The following is a 26,217-nucleotide window of genomic DNA, read 5'->3' on the forward strand; positions in this document are numbered from 1 at the left end:
GCATTTCATACTAGTTAATGCCTCTCTCCTGTCTGGAGATTTATACAGTTACAGAGAACTACAGTGCAATTTACAAGCATTCCATAAAGTCTAAACACATTCTTATAATTCTAATACTATTTTAACAATATTGACAAGAGGTCAGCCAGACTGATTCCAGCTATGTATTTGGCATGGAGACATGGGGACCTTAGCATGAGCTGGCACCTGGTCTCTCAGCATCACACAGTAGTTAGTTAGTCTCTCTATACTAAGAACTAGGTTAGCACTGGATAAATGCAGGTTACATCAAGAGGGAATGCACTAGCAAGGATCAGGGAAGAAACCAGGTGAAACAATGCTAGCTAATGTTAGCCAAACATACACAGGAAAAGAGATATCAGTCTTACTTCCCCAAAACTTCATTTATTATAAGCCATTGTGGCAGGACCATTGCATAGAACTATTGAACTATTTCTTCCAACTTTTTAAATGGCTATTTATACAATAGCATAACAATCTCAAGTTAAATTCAAATACTGCTGACACTAATTGAAATTTCTCAGTGTTTAATAGCTTAGCTATTTTAATTTCTTATATCTGTAAGTTTATGTAGTGTAAGTTTTTTTTGGTAGGTTGATGGAAGAAAATAAAATGAGTATCTTATCTGAATCTTTATATGGGATGAGTTTTTATATTTCCATACAGAAAAAGCTGTCTATCACTAAAATTGAATGCAAATATTTATAGATTCAGTAATTGTACACAAGGTTTGCATATTTGATTTAATTTATTTTTCTTTTTGCTTCAGCCTTCTTTTCTGGTGTTGCCAGAAGATGCTCATTTTAACTCTGTTCAATTAAGCCACTTCGTATAAAAAGGTGAAATACCACACATTTAACTAAAATGTGCATGCACCTTATACAGCAAACTACAAAGTAGATATGTCCAAAAAGAAAAATGATTTCAACCAATCCAAAATTTGTGAGCCAGAATGTATGTGAATTACCATCACCCTAAATCTGGGATTTTAAAAAATTTGACTGAAACCTTAAATAGCTCAAAAAAACCCAACCCCATGTCTCTGCCGCTTGGACAACATAAAACTGAGCTATAAATTTATTCATGTAGCCTTATATCATCCTTCCATATAGGTCACTTTTTAAAAACAAAGCATTGTTTATAATCTGCTAATACTTTAAGAAAAAATTCAGTAGAATTTAATAAAAGTACAAACATTAGGTTTCTTTAGCAAATAGTTCTGAAAACCAATAAAATATTGATAATATTCTTTTTCTCTAGAATCTTTCTATTAATATTTTGAATTTAATGGTAGGGAAATAGTTATCCATTAGATGCCATACTGCAGTTAGTGTAAAATTTCATCAAGTGTATATTTTCAGTCTATTTAGGATCTATTTATAAAAAACCTACAATAAAAGAATGTAAAGGTTGCAAAATTAGGTGCGCAAATTATAAAATGCCAGATTTGAGTGCCAATCAGACCCCTTACACATATGGATCACAATAGAATTTTGATGCTTATCACTTAAAATGTAGTCCGCTAACTTAACTATAAATGAATATTCTTGCTATCCTTACAATTCTGACTCATTTGCTATCCATTCTATGCACTGAATGAATTAGGAATCCTAATTAAAAAAAATGTATAGTATATAAATACGTAATTAGACTGCCTCATAATGCATACACATAAGGGGGCTTAATTCAGGTTATAAAGGCAACCTAAATTATGGCATTTTCTAATTGTGTGCTTGACTTTGCAAGCTTAACATGCTTTTAATGTACTTGTATAAACTTTCTAGGTTTTTTAAAAAGAGTAAACTGAAAAAATAAGTCCAACCATATAGAATTATATTGATCGTGAGCAGGGTTTGAACCTAAAATTTTTGATCCCCAACACAAACCACTATCACTTGAGCAAAAGGCATAATTAACATACAGAGGATAATAGCCTACTACTGCTATCTGAGCCAGTCACTGTAGAGAGGAGTTGGGGTGACACAACACATACTTCAATAGTGACTTACACAAACAATTGCAGAGAAATATTGGCAGACTTTTCCTGATTTCTCTGGAGGGAGGTGGAGGGTCAGGCAGCCAGACTCCTCTTTTTTCCCTTCCAAGTAGACTTGCAGTACTACCTAAGGTCCCAGTCCTGTAAGCACCTAATACTGGTTATAGTGTTTATTGCTATAAATAATCCTCTTTATGTTGGTGGAACTAGAGCTACTCACAATAGATTTTTCCATTGCAAATTAGCCCCAACATTGTATTTCTGGACTCCAGTTAAAATACTGTTTGCCTTTTAGCTAGATAATTTACAAGACTCATTTCTCTTTTTTTTTTAGATCTGGTTGAAAAATGGGGATGTATGTAAGAGAGTGAAACGTGAATGTTTTTTAATTTTTTTTCCAAATTTCAGAATCAAGTTATCATTGAAATTTCAAAATTTGAAAAGTTTCAACCTGGCTTTATAACTGATTTTAAAAGTTAAGGAAAATTTCCATCAACATTATTCCTATTTTTGAAATTCAAAATTCAAAACACTTTTTACCAGGTTTACTTTCTGAAAAACAGTAGCTTTTTACTCTTTACATGCAGTGAGTGAGCATACCTTTTACTATACTATAATCAGAGCAAGATGTTTCGCACTGGATCTTTGCCAGTCATGATTGTCTTGTTTGTTTTAAAAAAACCTTATTTATCTCTGTTAGAGACGTACCAGTCTCCTGGTATTTCACTTGCTCCCACGTCATTGCCTCAGTTGATATAGCTATAAATGGTTGGACTATTTTCAAAGGTTATGGCAACTCCTGAATTTTCCACAGGAAGAACACATTGATCAATATGACACACTCCGTCTTCCTCATGAGGTGGTTGGTGTAGGAGGGAAAGAACAGAAATTGAAACCAGGACTTCCACATATATCAGAGCGAAGTATTGCCATAAGGCTGGCCCACAGTTCTGCTTGTTTAATGTGTCAGAAGGACTGCAATTGAAATAGAGAGGAGTATGTTTGGTTGTGATAAATTTGTCTTATTTAATCTGAATTAATATTTTAAGTAGGATTGTGTACTCAACCAAAATATCTTTTTGTAAGACATTTTAGAGAGAAATATTATGTATTCATCAGTCAGTTGGTGCCACTCAGGTTCTCCTTATTTTTCATTCAGTCCCTATTAAAACATGCTAGCAAAAATGAAGTCACTTTGATTTTCTCTGGAGAAGATAGAGAGATCTATTTAAAGACTATCCTGCTTGTAGGTTTTTTTGGTGCAACACACAACTTTCAAGATGTGTCAAAATGCATTTCTACCTTTTTTTTCCTTCACTAGATTGTCACTGGAGGGTCAATTAGAGCTCATTCATCCAGAGCAGCAGCAACAAGTGGTAGTCACCCTTAGGTCGGCTCTGCCTCTTGAGATTTGCAAGACAGCCACTGAGTTCATGGCATACATTGCATAACCTAGTTATTATTTTATATTGGCTCCTTTTGTAAATGTATTTTCCTACACAAGTAGTAAAACACTCCACCTTTATTTAATGTCCACCAGACATTTAATGTAGTTATAGAATTTATTACATTACTTACATGTTTTACTTGTTTATACATATATAAGATATACCTGAAATCTGCAAATTGAACACAGCCAGTTTTTGATCGTGTGTTCCTACCACGGTTAATCATATTCTTTTTTCCATGTTTCCTCAATTCTTTGTTCTCTTACTGGTTGCCACCCTTCCTAAACTAGCTCTTCAGGTTAAGGGACTATATCCAGCTATGTGTGATTTGGTCCTTTGGCAGCTGCTGTAATACAAATAATAATTTTAATTCCTTAGGTGATTGGTAATCTGTTAGAGGTAGTGTATTTTTCCTTAGTTCCTTTATTTAAGGACAGCTAGTGGGTCATTTGGCAGTTCAAATATTTATGCTTAGATTATTTTGCCTTTTATTTCAGCTGTAGGGAGTTGAGGTGATAGATTAATATGAACACCTTAGGCAGAAACTGAAATTCTAAAGGAAGCAAAAATTAAATTAATCATGTATTAAATCTGCATACAAGGAAATTCTCCTTAATTCTAGTACCACAGAACCCATACCATCAAATTGCTCTGTAGTCTGCTCTTTTTTCTTTATTACTTTCTGGTAATGAGATGTATGCCTCTGACCTTGGATTAGTAGGCTTGCCAGAATTCTATTTTCTATGTATAATAATTTTTGATGGATAATGTCAATATTTATTTTTTCCATTTTCATCTACTTAAATTTTCACAGTTGTGGGAAATTATCTAGAGAACCCTCAGTGGGGTGGGGTCAAACAATAAGTTATTGAAGGTAGACATTGAGATTTTAAAAGTTTAAATTTAATAATCATTAAAGCGCCAATTGTCAACCTCCCATGTCAAAATATATAAAGTAAATAATCTTCAATCCAAGCTCTAATAAGTTCTCAAGCAGTATTTTTCTTTCTTTGCCTATCTGTAAATTTCAATTATCTATGGAAATATTTTTTCATTGATTTGTGTGTTTAGTGAAATTGACATTTACCAATAAAAATCTAGTCCTTCCAAGACTACAGCCACCTAGGCAGTCTGAGCAGATGTGGCTATAGAGGAGATGTATATGTCTACTGCTGCAAAAACTTGGTTATCTCACTTGGTAGGCAGTGAGAGAAGCTGCTCCATACACAAGGTGATACAAATATGGATATTGGGAGTAGGAGGTGGAGGACAGGGAAAAAGGGAAATTGAGCAGGAAAACGGAAAAAGGACAGAGAAACAGAGGTGAGGAAATGATGTCCTTTGTTTCTTATCTCAGTGTTTCACATTCTTTTGCTGACGTATTAGGAGATGATTTCTTGCTGTGGTATTCTGACATTCCTTTCCCTGTTGCTTTTATATCCATTCTCCGAATACTACAATACCTCAGTCTAAGAATACCCAGACATTTCTGGACAAGTAAGGCTTCATACCATCTCAGTTTGTCTAGTTTCCCTATCCCAAAGGAGTGGAAGTCCTAGTACTGTAGTATCAATTATAGCATCTCAGAACAGTGCTAGAACCTTACTGATAAGTGTTGACAGCCAAATTATTTCACACAAAACTATAACCTCTCACTTTAAAAAAGTAACTGTTCCAAAACACAGTCAAGTCTACAGTTGAGAGCACAGATAATCTATGCAGATGTGTACATGAAGCTATACAAATTCAAAGTACAGAGCTAAGTATTAATATGCTACTGGGAGGCATATTTGAACGAGCAGCCTTAGATTGAAGACTTAAAGAAAACAGTTAAATGTCCTTTCATAGGTATGCAGCAGATATTTTTGAAATATTTTAACATCAAGTCATGTGGCACATCTTATTTTTAACATCTGAGACTTGGGGTGTTGTAACTTATGATCTGTGAGCTCCAGGTTTCCCCTTTTATTGAAGAGTTTAGTTTCTTTCCCACTGATTGATATATCACTAATTAGGCTTCAGTATGTTTTATCTTTTCCTCTTTGGTTTTTCCTTACACCCTTACAAATGAGTTAGAATTACTGCTGAAACAAGGTTACTGAGTTTGCTCATCAAGCTGGACCGTGGCAGCACATTGTACAATTACAGAGCTGCTGGAGCTAGTCATATCATTACAATGTTATCTTGATTCATATTTCTTGCTGATTGGCCATATTTTGCAGACTTCTTGAAGAGACCACTGGAAAAGTATGTGAAAAAATTAAAAGTACCAGTTTATGTGATTCGAATGGAGCAGCGTTCTGGATTGATAAGAGCCAGGTTGAAGGGGGCTGCTGCTTCCAAAGGACAGGTCATCACTTTCTTAGATGCTCATTGTGAATGTACAGTAGGATGGCTCGAACCTCTGTTGGCACGGATCAAAGTTGACAGGTAATTATCAATTTATTAATGTTCTACTTTTTTAAAGGTTAATAAGGAACACTTTTACTGGAGACTCAACTAGTTTATCAGCTTCAGAAAAACATATCACTTACCTACTTTGAAGTAGTGGATTAATTTTGTGATTTCCCAGAATTTCACAAATGTGTGATTAAAACTAGTGTTCATATCAAATGCTAATATGGGGGAGCTTTTAAAAAGCAAAACTTGCTGTTTAAATTTAAACTTACATTGAAATATTTTATCTATACATGTCCTGACTAAGCCCTGGTCTACATGACAAATTTATGTTAGTATAAATACATTGCTCAGGGGTATGGAAAAGCCACACTCCTGAGCAATGAAGTTATACCTACCGACCGCCCCGTGTTGACAACACTATGTTGATGGGAAAGCTTCTCCCATCGACATAGCTATTGCTTCTCGCAGAGATGGATTAATTACGCCGACGGAAGAAGCTCTTCCACCGTAGTGTCTTCATTAAGCAATACAGCGTCACAGCTGCACTGGTACAGCTACGCCACTGCAGTGCTGTAAGTGTAGATGAGACCCAAGTTAAATACTGATCCATTCTAGTGAAACGTAATAAAACTGAGAGCTCCGTCACTTGCGGCCTGGCCCATCTCCTCACCCACCTGGAAGAGCAGCCTATGGTGAAGTCCTAAAAGACCATTCTGGTCACAACCTACCAAAAACATGAGAGAGTGTTCAAAGCTCTTTGTGTGTGTGATTGGTGTAGATATTTCTACAAGCAAGATGTTTACAGTGGTTTTGCCTAGCTGACATTCATTGACTATTAATTGTTAGTTTGTGCTTAGCGTATGCAAAATAAAGGACGAGTTCGAGTGTTATATGTTAGGGTTGAGGTCCATGCGCACAATTGCAAGGGGAATCTTTTAATGTTCTTGTTCACACAGTTGAGTTTATTCTAGTCATTCCTGTTAGACCCTCATGCAGTGACCCAGAATTCAGATTCTTCACTCACTTAAAAATAGCCTTCCCTTCAGCAAAAACAATTTAGTTTGAGAACTAAAGTTGTAAGCACTATCCAGTGTTACGCTACCGTATGTTATGACTGCTCTCCTATCAAAACACAATATTTTAAATGGCAATTAAAATGTTAGTTACACTTTATAGTTCTGGTATAGTTTGGAGGTGAGAGAATAGCCAGGTTTTTAATTTAAAATATTAGCCTTAGAAGAATATTCATAATAAAGGGATAGTAAAAAAAAAAAATTAATATAGTCTTGATTCAGATCTGGTACTATTTCAAAATATATTATATAGTTTGCTAATCTAGACTAGTTACCAAGTGTAGGATAATCTCTCAAATCATTTGGGTAGCATTTATCTGGTATCTACTTGTTCGTTCATATCTTTTTTTAAAAACACACTCATCCATATAGCAAATACATTTATTAGATAAATTTAGATTTCCCTACTATATTTATCTTAAAGAACCATCAGAGCCTTGAACTCATGATAAACCAACTGGTTTAGAAAATTTAGACAGTTCTCCTGTGTGTTGGGTTCTCATGATGGTTTCTTCATGTATATAAAGTCTATAGTTAAGTTATAAATCACCTGTGAATGAGCGCTGTGCTGAAAAATAAGACAAGAACAAATGAGAATAAACTGGCCATGAACAAATTCAGGTTGGCAATTAAAAGGCTTCTAACCATCAGTGGGGTGAGGTTCTGGAACAGCCTTTCAATAAGAGTTGTGGGTGCAGACAATTTAGTTTTAAGAGAGCTGGGCAAACTTATAAATGAAGTTGTATGATGTTGCTTATGATGGTAGGGGACAGGGCTGAAGAGTACTACAGCTCTTTTTATCTTGTGTCTTATGTTCCTAAAACTCAGGCTTCCGGGTTTCAGCTGGCCACTGACAGGGCAGGAATGGATATTTTCTCCCCCTCCCACTGTATTCTGGGAGGTTTTCTCCTTCTGAAGCATCAGGGTGGCTATGGCTGGAAATGGCACAGTGGGCACAGTTGGCTAGGCCTCTGAGATAGCACTGGCCATTCTCTCTCTCTCAGGTGCTTGGCTGGTTAGATCCTGCTCATGCTTAGGATTTAATGGATTGCCATATGTGAGGTTGCCTCAGTTTTCTCATCTGGAAGATGAGGATAATTACTCCTTACTAATTACTCCAGGAGTGTTTTAAAGAAACATTAGTCAATGTTTGTATAGTTATTTGAAGAAGTAAAGCACTGTTAATTGCAGTAGTAGTATTAATAAAAATTAAGCCATTACCAGAATCAGGACAAATGTGTACTCTCCCCTGTAGGCAAACACCATAACAAATGGAATGGTTCTGTTAACTTAGTAAAATGCCCATGCCTCATGACAATTAAAAAAGGTTCATGTGTACTGTAAGTTTGAGGGGATGCTTATTCTCTACAGTAGGTAAGACACAAATGTCACAGCTCTTGGTCACTTTTACTAATAGGTTCTGGCACTTCTCTCTCTCTAGGAGAACAGTAGTGTGTCCTATCATTGATGTAATCAGTGATGACACCTTTGAATATATGGCAGGCTCTGATATGACCTATGGTGGATTCAACTGGAAGTTGAATTTCCGCTGGTATCCTGTTCCTCAGAGAGAAATGGACCGAAGGAAAGGTGATCGAACTCTTCCTGTCAGGTAAGGGGAATTGATTATATTAGTTAAATTATCAAATATCTAAAATGGTTCATTATCATTTTGTGGTCTCCTTTGTGGATTAGATTTTACATACCAATAATTAGTAAGATATGGTTTATCGACCATTAGGCATGTTTAAAGTAACAATGTGAAGGCTGTGTTGTGTTGAGATCTTCCTGCTAAATAGGTTTTTAGATTAAACTAACAGTGGAGGAAAAAACAGATTTCTTATCACTTTATTTTAAAATATACCTAATGATTTATCAATTTAATAACTTGAGATCTTAAATGAAAACATGAGATTCCCACATATTTCATGAATAATGTACAAGTTTTCATTGATGTTTGCCTTTTTCTATCTTTTATTCTAAGAGGGGAAACTTTTATGATTCAGTGATGTGACAGTTATACATTGATTTTATTTGCAATGAGATCTATTTTATTTAGGTCAAGGGAGGGTGATTGATTCTAATGATTTAAATGAAACATAAATACACTCAGGTTGTATGTAGCTCTCACCATCTTTCCTACTTACCCTTTTAATATCTATTTGTACTTTTACAATCAGTGGCTACATTTTGAATTAAAACACGTCAGATATTACTAATGATAGATGTGTGGTGTAGCTGTTATATTCTGTTCCATTGCTAAGATTCAGAAACTCAAGAGCTTCTTTCCAGAGTTTGATATTATTTTAGATAGGTCACAACACTTATATAGATGCCTATCTAGCTGTTTTGCATGCAATGGGAGGCAAAGTTATCTGCACACAATATTAACTGCAGGTGCACAATTGCCCTTTGTAAAAACTAAGTTCAAACCATTTCTGAATAAATGAAATTGCTCGTAGAAATCCTGTGTATGCTAAAAGTATGAAAGCATACCATCAACTTAATGTAGTCAAAGTACCCTACATACACATGAGATAAGAACACTGATTTAGTCATTAAAAGGTTAAGTAAATATTGAAGTTTGGGAGATTTTGCAAATTAGTTAGGAAGAAACTAGTACATTTTTGAGAAACTTTTGAGTACCTGAAAAGGGGGTTGTAACGAAGCTCTGTATGTATCCCTGATTAGAGTGTTTGCTTCTAATTTCACTAATGAAATTAAGCATGGCCAACAGTACTTGAACTGTGATGCTTTCTTCAGGAACGGTTTAAAGAAAATGTTATGGTTTTTCTTCAGGAAATTAGTGCCTTTTATAAGGTACCAGCCTAAAAAATGTCTGTCTATCCCATGAGCAGTAGCAGCTTACCAACCACTTCCTCTGTCCTAACTATAGAGAGTAGTTTTAGGAATGAAAGAGTGATGTAAGCACTGGACCCGTTAAGTTCTTCCTTCTGCTGAAACTCACCAACTAGTATACTAGCTAGTACTAATTCAGATGTCATGTGGACACTTACTGACTAGGAACTAGATTAAAAATGCTGACTGAACTCCACAGGCCACTATACCATCAATTGACAACAACTTTCAGTCATTGCAACGAGATGTGCTTGAACAGTTTATGTGGAAGTGAAAGGCTTTGTATCTATGTATTAATCACCTAGGCCATCTAGTCCTCCAGAAAATAGTTTACTTACAGTACAATAAGATACAGGTATGAAATAAAAGTAAGGAAAACAAAAGATTTGAAGGAAAGAGGCAAAGGATAAAAACTGAAATAAGTAAAAAAAAAAAAAAAACCAAAGATGTTTAAATGGTATTGAAAAGATTTGGATCATATATTTCTCTACATGTGTGTCCAAAATATCCAATACTCTGCTTTTAAAGTGCTTTTACATACTTGTCTTCTTTCAGGACACCCACAATGGCAGGAGGCCTTTTTTCAATAGACAGGGATTACTTTCAGGAAATTGGAACATATGATGCTGGAATGGATATTTGGGGAGGAGAAAACCTAGAAATTTCGTTCAGGGTAAGCAGAAAATCCTTTCAGTTCAGTGCTTTACTTCTTAATTTAGGACAGTTCAAATTGCATAGATAGTAACCTGTTTCAGTCTTCGTACCATTAACATCCAAGCACGGAGAGCAACTTACTTTTTGTGTAATTTCTCTAGAGGATAGTTGAAAGTGCTATATTGTCAGTAAAGCAAAATGTCAATTTATGGAGTCTGCAGAGCCACGAGACAGAAAAGTTTGGACATAGAATTTTCATTTAAAGAAAAATAATCACTTCAAAGATAATCAGTAAGATTTGCCTGTTTAAAAGCTCTGATAGAGTAGTGTTTTGGAGAGCTATTATTAGCTAAACTGACATTAGTGATGTGTGGCTTATTCTTTCAGTTAAAGCTAGTATTTCCATTCTAAACCTCTTTCAGTCATTTACAACTTGGTGATTGCATTTTTTTTTTGAATGTGGGATCTAGCTAGTGTTACCCATATTTCTGAAATATGTACCAGGTTAGGTGACTACAAAATGGTAATGTTCATCATTCCCTTCTTTCCTTTAAGCCCACAGTGAATGGGGTTACTACTACAATGGCTCAGTTAAACACATCAACAAGAATTTTAAGCTGCTGTTTTTTGCGGCTCAGAATAAAATTGAAAATGTCTTACAAATTAAGTGCAGATAATTTTATTGAGAACAAAAATTTCTGAGTCTTGGTACAGTTTACGGAGAAATCTAATAGGAAGAGTAATTAGGAACTTCTTGTGGACATGAGCCATTTTTCTTTTTGCTTAACTCTGAATCCTACCATTCACCTCTAACAGTCCTTCTCTGGCATCTCAATACTGTTGTGCCTGATGTCTTTTGGTCTGCCCCTAGCCGCCTCGTAAGTTCTCTTCTGGTGAGCAGGACACAGACAATTTTACTTGACCTTTGAGCAACAGAATTTTTGCAGCTTGAAAAGACATAAGGAACAAAACCTTTAAAAATCACATTAATTGTCATCACTTTGAATTATGCAGTCAATGTTCTATCACTTTCAGATTTGGCAGTGTGGGGGCACTTTGGAAATTGTAACTTGTTCGCATGTTGGACATGTGTTCCGGAAAGCCACTCCTTATACTTTTCCAGGAGGCACGGGACAGATCATCAACAAAAATAACAGACGGCTTGCAGAAGTCTGGATGGATGAGTTCAAGAATTTTTTTTACATCATTTCCCCAGGTGAGCAGTCTTTGATGTGAAATAATTCCATTTAAAAAATAGAAGATGAGAGTTTCTTCAAAAGGAAACATAGAAACAAATACTTCTAAATAAAAATGCTAATAATGCTGGAGGAAAGACCTGTAAGCAAAACTTTTGTTAAAGGAATGGTCTTGTTTTTTTTTAAAAAAAAAATCTGTTATCCTAACCAAACAGATGTGGGTATGCCCTGAAGTCCTTTTTACATGCATATCTGAAAATTAAGAATGAGATTCCAGTGCACAAAAATAGAAGTGCAATGGAAAGTTAACTTGTGGAAGCAGAGTGCTGAAAGTATAGCCAGAAGGCCAAATATATCTTATAATATCCTGAAGTATGGCCCATGGCTGCTCTCTCCCTATAACTTCACGTTGAGTAGGTCAGAGATGATAAGCTAAAATTCACTGCTGATGAATCAAATAAGCAATTTGCTTTCATCTATCAAGAAAGATAAAACAAGCAGCCAATTTTATATTTTGGGTAAATGTATGGAAAATATATCTGTGGAAATTAGGCATCTCTTTATACTTCTTGAAATTACTGTTGTGGCCCTCAGAATTATGAAAGTTTTGCATTCCTGTCTTAAAGGAATAATTGTTAAAATGAATATTTTCTTTGGAATGAATGTAATCTTTCAGGTGAATACCTTTTAAAGATATTAACCTTACAAAGTTACAGTATTTGTGAATTGACATTATGCATACAATGGATTTCTGGTGTGTTTTATTTGTAAAAGAGATTTCCATTTTCTTCTTCTTTGGAGAAACTTGATCAGTTAGCCTGTAATTAAAAACTTACCTTTTTAATAATTGGACTGGCATGCTTTTAATCAAAGATCTTCTTTTGTTAAATGAAGTTAATGCCGAATTATCGGCTTACTCTTCTTTTCTTTTTTACATTTTAACTTTCTCATGTTTCTTAATGTATTCCTTCCTCCCTCTTATCTTAATTTCCCTCAACTTTTCTGCTTTCTTTCTCTGTATGTAGCAGCTCTTCCACTGATGCTTATGATCTGGCCCACAAGAAATCAGCAACAAGGTTGGGGGGTGAGGATTCCTGGGGAGAAGCAGACGTGGCTCCCGGAAGAGCACCAGTTAGCCATGAAACCAGCTTTAATTTTTAGCTCCCTATTATCTGTTCCTCTAAACCCCACTAGCAGTTCGTGTTTTTCTGCATTTCCTGTCTAGGAGCTAGTAGAAGGACAATAGAATTGAGCATTCAAGCTGTTCTCAAACCTATACAGTTAACTCTGGATAATTTGGGGTTTACCCACCTTGGAATAAGTAGCTCATCTGTAAGGAGCAATCATTAGTTTTCCACAGTATTTAAGCTGAGGAGTTGACTTGAAATTCCAGCAGAGACTGGAGAACTATTAAAAAGATGTGAGCATGGTGAGTACAGAAAGGGAAGCCAGCTCCTTTCTAAAGTAAGGCGAATAGGAATGCCAGCTGGAGGAGATCTTTTGGAGGTTATGATAGGAGATTAGGTTTAGGGAGGTAGTATTCTGGCAGGTCACAAAGAGAGAGGGAGGGATTACTTGTTGGGATAAAGGTGTTTTGGAAAGCTTCAGGTATCCAAAATTTGCTTTTTTTATTTTAACCAATTCTCTGCAGCTTTCAGTCACAAAGGTCTACTTATTCATAAAATATCTCAAAATAGGACATAATCAGTTTACTGGGATATATACTATGATGTCTGACCTCATGGTGCTTAGACAGTGCCAGTCCCTCAGGGTGAGAACTTCATCTGGACCAACACACTATTCATGGAAAAGGTGGGCTAGATCATAAATTACTAAATATATGTCTGCTAGTTCAAAAGACTAGTGCATAGCACTAATCTTCAAGGTGACCATCCATTTGTTCAGCACTGCAAACAGTAGCTTACATAAGCCACAAGGATGGGGAAAATAACTCACTTAAATGCAGAAGCTCTACAGATTTTATCCTGGAGGAAACCTACATAAATTCAAGGGAATGTTTATCAAGGACCCATAAGTTAGACAGTAGACTAGCTGAGCCACCAAACTTTAAACCACTAAGAATGGACTCTGAACTGCAAAGTTTCAAATCATATCATCAGACACCTCTGCCATGGATCTGTTCATATCCAGTGAGGACAGGAAAGCCAGAAAATTCTTCACAAGGGAGATCAACCCAAAGCCCCAGAAAATAGCAATGCCCTAGTGCATTACTCAGCCAGTAAACTACTATATACTTTTTCCTTTCTTCCAGTTCTGGGAAAAGTAATAAAAAATAGTGAAACCAAAGAAGCAACAGTAGTTCTAATATCTCTAAACGGGCTAGAAGGATTTTGGTAATAACTGCTGAAGTCCTGATAGAACTAGCACAAAGGTCTCCACTGATTATTTGCTGGCCAGATCTTCTTTCTCATGGGTTTTTCAGTCACACAAATCCAAATCAAAGGGAAAGTCCTAGCCAAAAATTGGACACTCACAGTGGTAATAAAAACTTCATTAGAATTATTTGGCCCATCCATCAGCCTATCCAAAATCTTGATGAAGTTCTTCTGTTAGTACAAATATGAAAAGATCAATCCCAGAAAACAAATTCTCACTATCCTGGACCTTTTCTATGAATAATTTGACATGGCTTTTGAACTCTGTGCCATTGCTTCATGTTATCACTGTACATTCTTTTAACTCTCTAATTATTTTTTGGCATGCAGTTTCTTCATAGCACCCTGTTTTGTCAAATTAACCATAAGAAGCATTTTTCAGTTATGGCACCTATGCTGATCTTTGCTGTTCTTGACTTTGCATCCATTTGAAGCAACAACCACCATGTCTTTATACCCCTCCTATCAATAAAAACCTGTTTCCTCATGCCTATTACCATACTGAAGAGTGTCCAAGAGCCACTCTTTGCAAATACAGGTCTGATACTGCATATTTCATGATGGCAGAGTAATCTTATGCATGCATGAAACTTTCATAACCCATGCAAACACACTAACTTTACGAGGCACTGTCTTCCCCTCTTTCTGCCCACACATAAAGAACCAGAAGAAAATGTTACAGTACAATCTGTTTCTGCAGAACAATGAAAATAAATCTTAAATTCACTGATTCCATGAAAAAAATCATGCCATATTACCAAAGATGCCTTTTGAAATGGGACTTTCATGGCATCAATAACTAGATGGATCAAATGTTAACTTAATGCATACATCACAACAGGTGTACAAGTCTGAGAGGGAATGAAAGCCATTTACCTCCAGTGGCAGTTTCTTGGGCTGAAAGATCACCAGATATCTCAAAAGAAATCAGTATGACAGCAGCATGGTCCTTTCAACACTTTCATCAAGCATTATAAAGCTTTTGTCTGCTCTTCTCCACAGAGATGTCATTTAGCAGAAGGTATGCCACTTGGTGGCTCCTGAATAATTGTTTCAGATAGAGAAGAGGGAAATCCTTTATCTGACTTCTGATTCCTATCTTTACTGTCCCTCCACACTATTCTTCTTGCATCTTGTTTCATCCCTACCCGAGGATGGTACAGCATGTTAGTAGAATAGGGGGAGAAGTTAGACCCAGAAAGGAAATCAGGTGACAGATTTTCCCTGGGCTCTTTTCATTCAGTTTTAGGAAAGCATTGCCTCTTCTAAATAAGGATCAGTATAAAAAATATTATGGACACTATACTTACATGGTTATTTCTCAAGTTTTTATATGTTCTTTTGCTATAATCAGCGGCCTGTTTCTTAGTGCTGTTCAGCACCCAGGAAGACATGAAGTCACTGAACATTTTTAGTTTCTCATTTATCACCTCTTTAATGCATCTCCAGCTTGCCAAACACACTGTTGCTGTTGAGAGTAGCAACCTGAAGTTGAGCTCAGGGTAAGCTTGAAAGCTTGTCTCTTTCACCAACAGAGGTTAGTCCAATAAAAGATATTACCTCACCCGCCTCATACCAATATATGTGATACTTATCATGCAAATTCAATTTAAATATTTTTTTTCATGTCAATTACACACACTTTCTTAAGATTGAAATTTACAGAGCAATGAATAAGGACTGAAACATGATAGACCAAATTTTTCATGGACTCACCTTCTCTAGGAAAGTTTAATTGGACAAGGAGGGGGAGTTCTGGAAGTATACAGTGCTGTTTATTGCATCTAATTGTTTATGCTACAGCCTGTGCTCTTGTTTGTCTAAAATTAGTTGTCTGAAAAGCTTTTTGAAAGAGACAAATTGCCTTTATAAATTGACATTTTATTAGCGATTTAACCTTAAAAAAAGGTGGTTTTATGTGCCAGGTCTTTTTTCAGAAATGATATTATTAGAATTTGAAATAGGTGTTTTGTCGACAAATTACTAATTAAACTTGTATTAAATTTTAAATTAGAAATTGCTGAAAGACAGCATAATACAAACCAGAGCAGAGCTGAATTTTAAGTTACAGACTTTCAAGACTAATACTTGTAAATCAGCCTGCTCATTTATTCCCCTGGTGTTTTTTTCCCCACAGGGCAAATTAGGCAAAAAAGTATTTCTTTAGGGTTTACCATACTAGGATTGTTTGTTCTAATCAAACACTGTTTCCCTATTAGATGAAGCCAAAAGTGAATTAATAATGGGTTATGTTTTCTGTCCTCTATTTTCGTTATTGAAATGTTGCCAGTTTGTCAGGGGCTGTATACATATACACGCATGGGCACAAAGAGTACAAAAGAAAGCAAGAGAGAAATTGCAAATAAACTTCAGCCAAATTATGCTTGTTTGGTGATTCCTTGTAATTTTTTTTATGTCAAATTGTCTGAATTTTTAAGCATGCTAAACCTCTACTAGCTTCTCAGCACCTTAAAATAATCTGGATCGCTGAAAATAAATGTAAGGCTACTACTTCATATGACATGATTGATAGATGGATTGAAAGGAATATGCAAAATATTACAAAAAACACTCTTCTGTCTTGTCTTATGGAGAATCATTTGCTTTGGAAATAGGTGTTTTCCTAACTTGAGGTATTGAGCAAATTTGGTTTTTCCTCTGTGAAAAGAGAGAAATGTAAATGGCAACAGTTTTTAAAAATGGGACAAGGGAGCATGGTGAAAGATTGTGATATAAGTGCAGCAATTTGTATCTATAAAAGTTTGTCTAACAATTGAAATCCATATTCAGTGATTCAACCTATTTTAGTTTGTTTTTCTACTACTATTCTGAGTAATGGTTAATTTGAAGTATGCAAATATATTGATAAATTGAAATGGGTTTAAAGGTCTCTGCTTAACATTGCCCTCCTCAAACACCCAGAATGCATTTCCCATGGAATAACATCAACCAATAATGTGTTCCTGGCGACACTCACAAAAATCTCTCTCCAAACTCATATGTATACACAATCTTGAGGGAAAATATTGTACATACTTTACCATTTATCTTTTAGTTTACCTGGGTGCCTAATGGTTGCTTAATGACTTTCTCTCTCTCCTTTAGTCATGTATAGACTATAGGCACTTTGGTTTGTTCACATTGAGAATTTGCAGATTAATCTTTAATTGTGTGTGGATTTGTTATGCATTATTTTCATTTATTGAATATTTTTGCAGCTTTCCTATATTTTATTATCTTTTGTCCCCCAGTTGGTTTTAACATAATTGCCCTTAACTTTTTCTGCATTGGTTTGTCTTTTCCACTAAAAAAGCTAAATTAGGAGTTTACAAGGCACAGCTTTTAGTTGTGACCTCAAAACATACTCAACTGGTTGGCACTTTCCTTGTGAGCCCTGGCATACTATTTGGTAAGGGTTTTTTTTTTTAATACTTCACTCCTCATCACCGTACTATCTGTGCGCCTTCTAAGAGTGCATTAAGCAATGAGACTACACATCGGTTATGTGTTTGTGTTCTCATCCTTTCCCAAGAGGAAGAGGCATGTGAAGTGGAGTGTCTTGTTTTGGTAGGTGTGTTTTGGTTAAATATATCTGTTGCGATTGTGACCCATCCTTGCCTAGGTACCCACCTGAAAATGCCAAGGTCAGGGCAGGCTGTAAAAGGAGAGCAGATTCTCCCAGCACTGGTGGGTGACACTGAAGTTGGACTTCCCAACCAGCCACAAACGGTGCTTCTGATTCCCCACACTGGTTATCAAGAAGCCAAAATAAAAATATACACGGCCCCCTTTACTGCATTTGAGTCTCTGGCTCCCAATTGGCCACTAGGGCTAGTAAAGAGATCAGTTATTTAAAACTCTGCTCTTTACCAAAAAGGTTTCTCCTGACCCTAAAGAGTCAGCCACAGTACCAGATCAATATAAGTTTGGATCTTACTCAAAATACCACGCTGCCAGCCAATCCTTTAGTAACTAAAACTAAAGGTTTATTATAAAAGGAAAGAAACGAACTATAAGAGAAATTTTAAAGGATAAAATCAATCAGAAACATACAACTGATTTGAAAGTCCATATATATCAGGTTTTTAGGAGAATTGTGGAGTTTGCAGGCTTCTATAATCCCCCTAGTGTACATCCAGTACCTGGATGAGTCTCAGTCCTTTGTTTCACAGCTTCAGTTCAGTTCAGTTGTAGATTAGTTGATCCAGAGGTAGGCTGGGGACTAAAGACAGACTAAAGACAAAATGGATGTCATGCAGCTGCCTTTTATGTCCTTTGGCCTTGGTCATGCTGCTTGTGGAATTTTACAGGAATAAAATGGGGTCCAGAGTCACATGAGTAAGTCCTGGTGACTCATCAAGTATATTCCTGGGTTCTCCCCTTGGGCCCTTTGTACCTGTGAATTTCTTAATGGGCCATTAAGCAAGTTAGTACTGCAGCCATCCTGTCTGGGGTGTCACCCAGACACAGCACAATTTGAAATACAGATATATCAACCATATCCATAACTTCCATTACACATATAACACATGAACATAAACATTATCATCTTACTTAGCACATTATAGCCTTTCTAACGGTACCTGACATGGCATATCTCATACAAATTATTATGATTTTGACATATTGATGTTAAATAATATAATAAATGCCCCCCCAATCCAGCCAGCGTGACACCCCCAACGCGAGATTGTTGTAGAAGAGAGTAATCAGAGCTCCTGAATACACCTCAAGGGCCCCCCTAAGCCATCCAGTGTCACAGTGATACGTTTATATTAGGGAAGGGAAGGTCAGGTCAAAGAAGTGAGCCTTGCACTTTGAGCAGAAAATAATGATGATTGTGATAGTTCTTAGTTCCTGAGGGAGTTAATTCATCCTGAAGGAGTCTGACTGCCTATGGTGAAGGTTCTGTCTCCCAGATAGATGAGCTTTACTCTTACTGTTGAGTTTCACTGTGCCAGAGGAGCAAAGTTGTTGTTTGTGGTCTCTGTCCTGGAGTTTTAAAAGGTCTTGTAGGTATTGAGCCCAAATCATGGGATGCCATGAAGGTAAGGACTGAGACCTAAAATTTGATTAGAAATTCTGTGGGAAGCCATTGTAGATTGTGATGGACAGGTGTGATGTGATCACAGTAGCCTGTGTTGCTGAGAAGACTCACCACAGAGTTTTAAACTAGTTGTAGTTTCCCACTTACTGAAGTATAACTCATGGCTATTGTGGTGTGAGAGTTCAGCTTCAGTGAAAGGAATCCCCTGTCCTTTGTCTTCATCAAGGAAATTCCACAGTCCCCACCAGATTTCTAGAGACTGGGGTCATTAGCGCAATTGGGTACAGCACAAGACCCCAGCCATATGACCTTACTGGAATCCATGGGCATGCCTCCCACTTCCAGATCCTCCCTAGTTCCTCAGCCTTTCAGATCTCCTAGTACAGGGGTTCCCAAACTGTGGTATGCGTACCCCTGGGAGAAATTGTGTAATGATGTTTTGTTTATTAATTATTTTATTTATTGCATTTTCATAATAGGCTACTCAGACGAAGCTTTAAAATTGTGGGAAATAGTTATATAACAGTGGTTCTCAAACTTACTTGATTGTACCCCCTTCTTTGTGTCTATAATAGTTTACTCCTCACCCACACAAGTACATGTATAGATTAAACAAAAAAAAATGACGTGCATCTCTCATAATACTTTGGTTGTATATACACCACACTATAACTATATCGGTATATAACAATGAAATATGGACAAATGGCTAAAGACCAGTAGTGTTAAAAAGAGCACACAACATTATCAGTGATGAGAAGGTTGGGGTACAGCAGGCAGCTGGTAGATCTGGAAAAGGGTAAGCAATAAGAAAAGTTTGGGAACCTTTATCCTAGCAGATGTACTGAGCAAGACCCTCCAGGCTTAACTCAGACTTCAGAACCTCCACTTACTGAAGCAGAGGAGGATCAACCTCAACCTTCTTTGCATTCTTCCTCCTCATCACCTGATGGGACTGTGGTTCCCTGGGATTCCTCACCTGTCCCAGGATGAATACAGGGCTTACCAAAATCTTTTAATGAGAGTAGCTGCCTCTCTTGATATTCCCATTGAGATGTCCATGAGAGTTCTCACAGGCTGATGGTCATTCTGGGTTTGGCAGGACCTTCCACAGTGGCTGTATCTCTCAGTAATGCCATCCAAAAGCCTATGAAATCATTATGGCAAATGTCATCCTCTCTGCCTCCAACAGCTAAAAGAACCGGAACAAGGTACCACATCCCTTCTCAAGACTATGAATGTTATTATACCCATATTTTGTCAGGTTCCTTAGTTGTCTCAGCAGTGAATGATAGAGTAGGTCATTGTTGATCCTCTTCTACCCCAAAAGAAAAAGACTCAAAGAAATTAGACCCCTTTTAGTTGAAAAATGTATCCCCCATCTAGTATACAATTGCATATCACTAAACAGCAAGCCTTATTGGCTGGATACAACTTCTCCCCCTGGGATAATATGATAAAGTTCTCAGACAAGTTTCCAGAGGATGCCAGACAGGAATTTAGATGAAGACAAGCTGATGGCTCGGACCTCTCTGCAAGCATCTTTAGATGGGGCAGATCCAGAGTCATGTCATCTGCAGTATCTTTATGCAGATGTTTAGGACTTCAGTCCTGTGTCCTCCCACAACAGCAGACAATCCAGCAGACAATCCAGGATCCTCCTCCTTCAGTATCTTGTACAAGATGGATGAGACACTCCACAGTCGCAAAGATTCGAAAGCCACGTTGAAATTGTTGGAACTTTATGCTTCTTTCCCTAAAAGAAAGCAATTCCGCTCTCAGTCTCTGCAGAGATACCTGTCTTTCCCACTAAGACAGCCTGACCACTCTAGAAAACGAGAGAGAATCCCCAGGAGAAGATCTCCCCCCTCTGTTTTCTTCTTTGGTGGGTTATTCAAGACAGTTCTTTTCCAAGAAGTATTGTCTCTTCTCCATTTGGGAGCTATAGAAGAGGTTGCCCCTCTTCAGCAAGGGTTGGGTTTCTAGGCACGCTATATCCTGTTTCCAAAGGCAAAAGGAGGCCTCATGCCCTCTAGACTTCTGAAATTTGAACAAATGTATATAGAAAATACGATTTCACATGGTCATCCTAGTTCCAATCATCCCTGGCTCATCATCCATTGGACATGCTGATTTGGGTGCCTACGGGAGTACTCGTCTCATTGGATTGGTAGATGGATTCGGCCAACATATGTATGGGAGTTTCCTTCACCCCACCCTTATTCATGTTGACTCTGGTTACAGATGCTGCTGCTTTAGGTTGCGGAGCTTACCTAGGATACCTACAAACTCATGGTCTGTGATCTCATCAAGATATGGCTCTCCACATCACATAAATGTGTGAAAGTTGTGAGCCATTCATCTGGCCTATCAGTCTTTTCTTCCTCACATCTAGGAAGAGCCTCTACATATCCTCACGGACAACGCTGTGGCAATATTTGGCATGAAGAGACAGGGAGGGGCCAGATCAGACCACCTTTATCAAGAGACATACATCTTTGGAAGTTTTGTATCAATTCATCTAAAGGCCACCTAGCTTCCAACTGTTCTGAACAGCTTGGTGGATTGCTTGAAGAGATCATTCAGCAGAGATCACATGTGGTCTCTCAGGCCACATAGAATGAGATTAGTTTTTAAATGTGAGGGTTCCTCACATGCACCTGTTTGCTACTTATCTCAGCAGACAATACCAACTCTTGTGTTCCGGGACAGGCCACGGGAATCTTTGACGGATGCTTTCCTACTTTCCTTCTTTGTACCATTTTTTTCCAGTCCACTGACCCTTTCTGCCAGGGCTCCTTTGACACTACCCCACAGAACCCCACCTGAGCTCCCAGGACCACAGTCACCTACTACATCCCACTCCAGCCACTTTATATCTTATGGTTTGAATGCTCCAGTGTTCAGGGAATGTGCATAATGGACCATTGGTCTGATCCAGTGTGGACATTTTTATGTTGTTCTTCTGTGTAGCAGAAAGCCATCTATTAGATGTGTTTACCTGTTGAAGTGGTAATAATTCTTGTAGTCAAAGCAAAAGAGTGTTTATCCAGTCCTGGCTCTGTCCAACATGCTGTTTCATGTGGAACAAGTAACCTAAAACAAGGCCTACAGTTTAGTTATGTCAGAGTTCACCTGGTAGTTGTTTTTGCTTTCCACCTACCAATCATGGACCACCCAGTATTTTATAATCCTCTGTCAGTCTCTTTCTAAAAGGGTCTAGACAGGTTACATCCCTATGTCATGGATCCAATGCCTCCCTGGAACTCAAATCTTACGCTGACAAGGTCAATGAGTCCGCCTTTTGAATTGATGGCTACTTGCTCTTTTCTGTATCTCTCTTAAAGTAGCATTCTTGGCATCTGTCTCTGCGAGAAGGATGGCAGAGTTCAAACACTGGTAGCAGACCCTCCCTACATAGTTTTTTATAAGTACGTGTACTTAGATTCACATTTGAAATTCCAGACTAAAGTAATATTGTAATTACACCTCAATCAAGCCATATACTTATGACATTTTTTGTAAGCCCCATTCTCATAAGGATGAGGAAAGGCTCCATACCTTGGATATTGGAAGGACATTGGCTTTTTACTTGGACAGGAGTAGGTCTCTTTGATCATCATCCCAGCTATTCATTTCAATGGAGGACAGGATGAAAGGCCTTTCAGTCTTGAAGCAGCACATTTCATTCTGCATAAGCCTGTGCTTTGACATTGCCAATGTATTCTCTCCAGCCTGGAGCACTCTACAAGATCTCAAGCAGCTTCTGCAACTTTGTTAGCTCAAGTGCCTATAGCAGACAATTGTAGAGCTGAAACTTGATCATGGGTACACATTTTTATTATTCATTATGCTATATCTCAGTATTCCAGAGATTGTGCCAAATTTGGATGAGTAGTTCTTTGTCCTGTTCAGGTAGACTCTGACACCCATCTCCAGTTTAAATTTATTATGAGTCACCTGAAGTGGAATGGACATGTGCAATCCCTTGAATTAAAAATGGTTACTAACCTGTCCTGTAACTGTTGTTCTTTGAGATGTTATACATGTCCATTCCGTGACCCACCCTTCTCCTCTGTATTGGTGTCTGTCTAGTAATAAGGAAATGAGGTGTGTCTGGGATGATTCTTCCCTTTATGTCAGTGCTCAGTAGCACAAGACAGCAGAAAATGCAATGTCCTGAAGGGTAGCTCTAAGTAAAAAATCTTCAACACTGTTGCACTGGGCGTGCACACACCTGAAGTAGAATGGACATGTGATGCATCTCAAAGAACAGCAGTGATAGAACAGGTTAGTAACCATTTTTTCCACATTCTGGCCTAGATCCTGATTGTGCTGTGTCAGGATATTGGCTTCAGTTAAATTAGTTCATTGTTAGCTTTTGTGTGAGCTTACTCAGGAATGACAGGTTTGACATTGGGTGATAGATGGCTGAGCCTGAAGTCTCCAGGGTGGGTTTCTTCAGTGTTTATCAGACTATTGACTGTTTGAAGGAAGAAGGGATGATCTTTTCTCTGAATGAGGTGTTGGGCATTTAAAACCACTTGGACAAATATCACAATTGTTCACTATTAAATGTGATTTTACATTTCATTCTTCATGGTTGTGACTTGAATTCTTCTTATTCAGTAATGTGACAGAGTTGTAACAGCATTTTTCCAAAGGTCAATATAACAGATTCTGTGCATGAATGAGTTTAGAATACTAAAGTTAGGAGCAAGTCCTTTCTTTGTCTCGAGGCATAATGACAAGTAAATGCTTCATCCATCACTACTTTTTTTTTTTTTTCCAACTGAAAGGTGAGGAACTCCATACTTCAGCTATGTTTTATGTCATACTTGTTCATCAAGGAAGCCTTTCCTTTTATTTTTTCTTGATTTAAGAAAAAAAAAATTTGAAGGTTGCTTTGAAAAGGCATTTTTGGTTCCTTGCAACTATTTTGTAGTTTGTCACACCCCACCAGTATAAATGTCCTCATTCCATCCAGCAAGCTGAGAAAAAGCCAGTAATAACGAGGTTTTATTCCAAATTCTTTTTCCTCAAGGATATTTTTTCACAATATATCTTTCACACCCATAATTCAGGATTTCACTACAAGGCAAGCTTGTCCTCACATCTTTCCTCCTCTCTTGCTACAGCCCTTCTTCTGTACTTTTTTGGGTGAGCACAAGCTCTCAGTATTCTTTTGTAGGAGAGAAAATTACTGATCAGCATTTCTTGTTCTCAGAACATAGAAATTACTATAGTTGTACTTCTCCATCTCCTTTCAAGTTAAGGAATATTTTTTTTGTGTTTAAACTCTTATAAATCTTTATTCAGCTACAACATAATGATCACTTACTGCTATAAATGGATAGCACGCACCTCTTGCTGGTGAGTGAGTTTAACAACTCAGTATGCTAGCTTTGAAATATTCGAAACTCAGTCACACAAGAACAGGAATGCTAAAGGTAGTGGTTCTTCAATTATAATTACCTTTGAAGAACATGGATTACAGAAAAGTACATTTTCTTACTTTTATGTGAAAATGCCTTGCCAATATAATAGAATTGTTGGACTCCCAATCTGTAGGTCAGACCTGGTCCACTTGATGTATTTATGTGGTCCAAGTTTCATATTTAGATTGATTTCTACCCAAAGCTTTCATTTATTTTTTTTAAAATTACATTTCTTGCCTATATGCTGATGAAGATAAGAGTGAAAACATGAACAGCTTGAGTGTAAATTGTTGCAATTTTTGAGAGTTGCAAATTCCCTTGTTCCCATTATTCTCATTGAGGTATTAACGTCATTGCCTAATTATGATATTTTAAAAGTTAGCATTAACTATGAAATTGCTGATCATTTTAGCAAATGGGATGGAAAGGATTAAGACTCACGTGCACACAGGAGAAGGTTGCTGAAGGAACCAAGAAAGTGTCCAAGAAAGAAAGAGAGAGAGACAAAGACCAGAAAATGGGGCAGGGAGGGAAAGAGGAAAAGAAACAGGGTAGAAATATAATGGCAGTCCTAAATGTAAGCAGACTTTTCCATCGAAAGATTAATGCAATAACAAGGTACTAGACAAATAACTAAAAGGTTAGTTATTCTACCCTACTTCTTTGTGCAAACCTTCTATAGATACAAGTGAGAGTTATGCAAGTGGATGCAGAACGTAGTATGTGGTTCCAAATTTATAGCCTGGACAACAGAGCTTCATTAAAAGTGGAATTATTCAAGTGCTTGCTCGTGTCCATTCTAGTGTAGGTGTGTGCCCGCCCCGAGCACCACAGCTGAAAAGTTTTTCCCTCAGTGGTATCCATCTGGTTGGCTCTGGTGCCCCCTGGAATCATGCTCTCATTACATCAGTATAAAGGGCCCCGCTGCCCCTTCATTTCCTTCTTACTGCCTGTGACAGTTGCTGGAACTTCAGCTCGTCCTGGTGTTTCCCACAAGTACCTCTCTGTGGACTCTGTTTTCTTCTTGTACATAGTTATTTGTAGTGGTTGAGTTTGTTATTTAGTTAGTAAATTAATTAGATGAGCAGAGCCCACTTTAGTGGGGTTAGCCTTCTCCAGCACTGGGTATGCCTCGGTCCCTGTGGTTTAGGCCATATGTGTCATGCCATAAGCCGATGCGTGTTAGTGACCCCCATTCCAGTTGCCTCAAGTGTCGGGGGAGTCCCCCATGCAGGAGATTTGCAGGGGGTTCAGGCCCTGTATGAAGGAGGACAGGGACACTAGACTCAAGTTCCGCCTCATGGAGGCAGCACTTTGTACCCTCCTGGAGCCAAGAGATACTGACTCATCGTTGAGTACTTTAGCTTCAATAAGAAGTGTCCCGGCATCTCTGAATGATGCAGCACCATTCTCCGGCACCGACGAAGGGCTCTTCTGCTTCCTGGGACTCCTGGCACCAACAGTCATCTCCGGTACTGAAGAAGGCCACTCTTGCATGGGACTCTTGGCACCACTCTTCATCACCAGTGCAAAGAAAGAAGGAAACTGACCATGAGCGATCCCCAATCCTGACGACTCTTGGACACAGAGAGGCTGGCAGAGTGTGGCCTGTGCTGGGCCACTCAGAGACACCAGCTGTGCAAATGGTCCCATTGACTCTTGCCTCAGGAAGGATGCGTTGAGTCCGGC

General features: G+C 37.7%; 1 protein-coding gene across 4 annotated transcripts in view; it reads left to right on the forward strand.

Annotated features, from left to right (window-relative positions):
- GALNT1 (polypeptide N-acetylgalactosaminyltransferase 1) overlaps nucleotides 1-26,217 on the forward strand; it is a 182,603-nt gene that overhangs the window by 127,391 nt on the left and 28,995 nt on the right. For all 4 annotated transcript variants that reach the window (XM_067569940.1, XM_067569942.1, XM_067569943.1 and 1 more), the window contains 4 exons: nucleotides 5,688-5,895; nucleotides 8,380-8,550; nucleotides 10,353-10,470; nucleotides 11,487-11,667. In XM_067569940.1, coding sequence (XP_067426041.1) covers nucleotides 5,688-5,895; nucleotides 8,380-8,550; nucleotides 10,353-10,470; nucleotides 11,487-11,667 — 678 coding nt within the window. The remainder of the gene's footprint in view (nucleotides 1-5,687; nucleotides 5,896-8,379; nucleotides 8,551-10,352; nucleotides 10,471-11,486; nucleotides 11,668-26,217) is intronic.

This window comes from Emydura macquarii, unplaced genomic scaffold, assembly GCF_026122565.2.
Source record: "Emydura macquarii macquarii isolate MOO-44397 ecotype Brisbane River unplaced genomic scaffold, CSIRO-AGI_Emac_v2 contig_2975, whole genome shotgun sequence".
In the NCBI taxonomy this organism is placed as follows: Eukaryota; Metazoa; Chordata; order Testudines; family Chelidae; genus Emydura; species Emydura macquarii.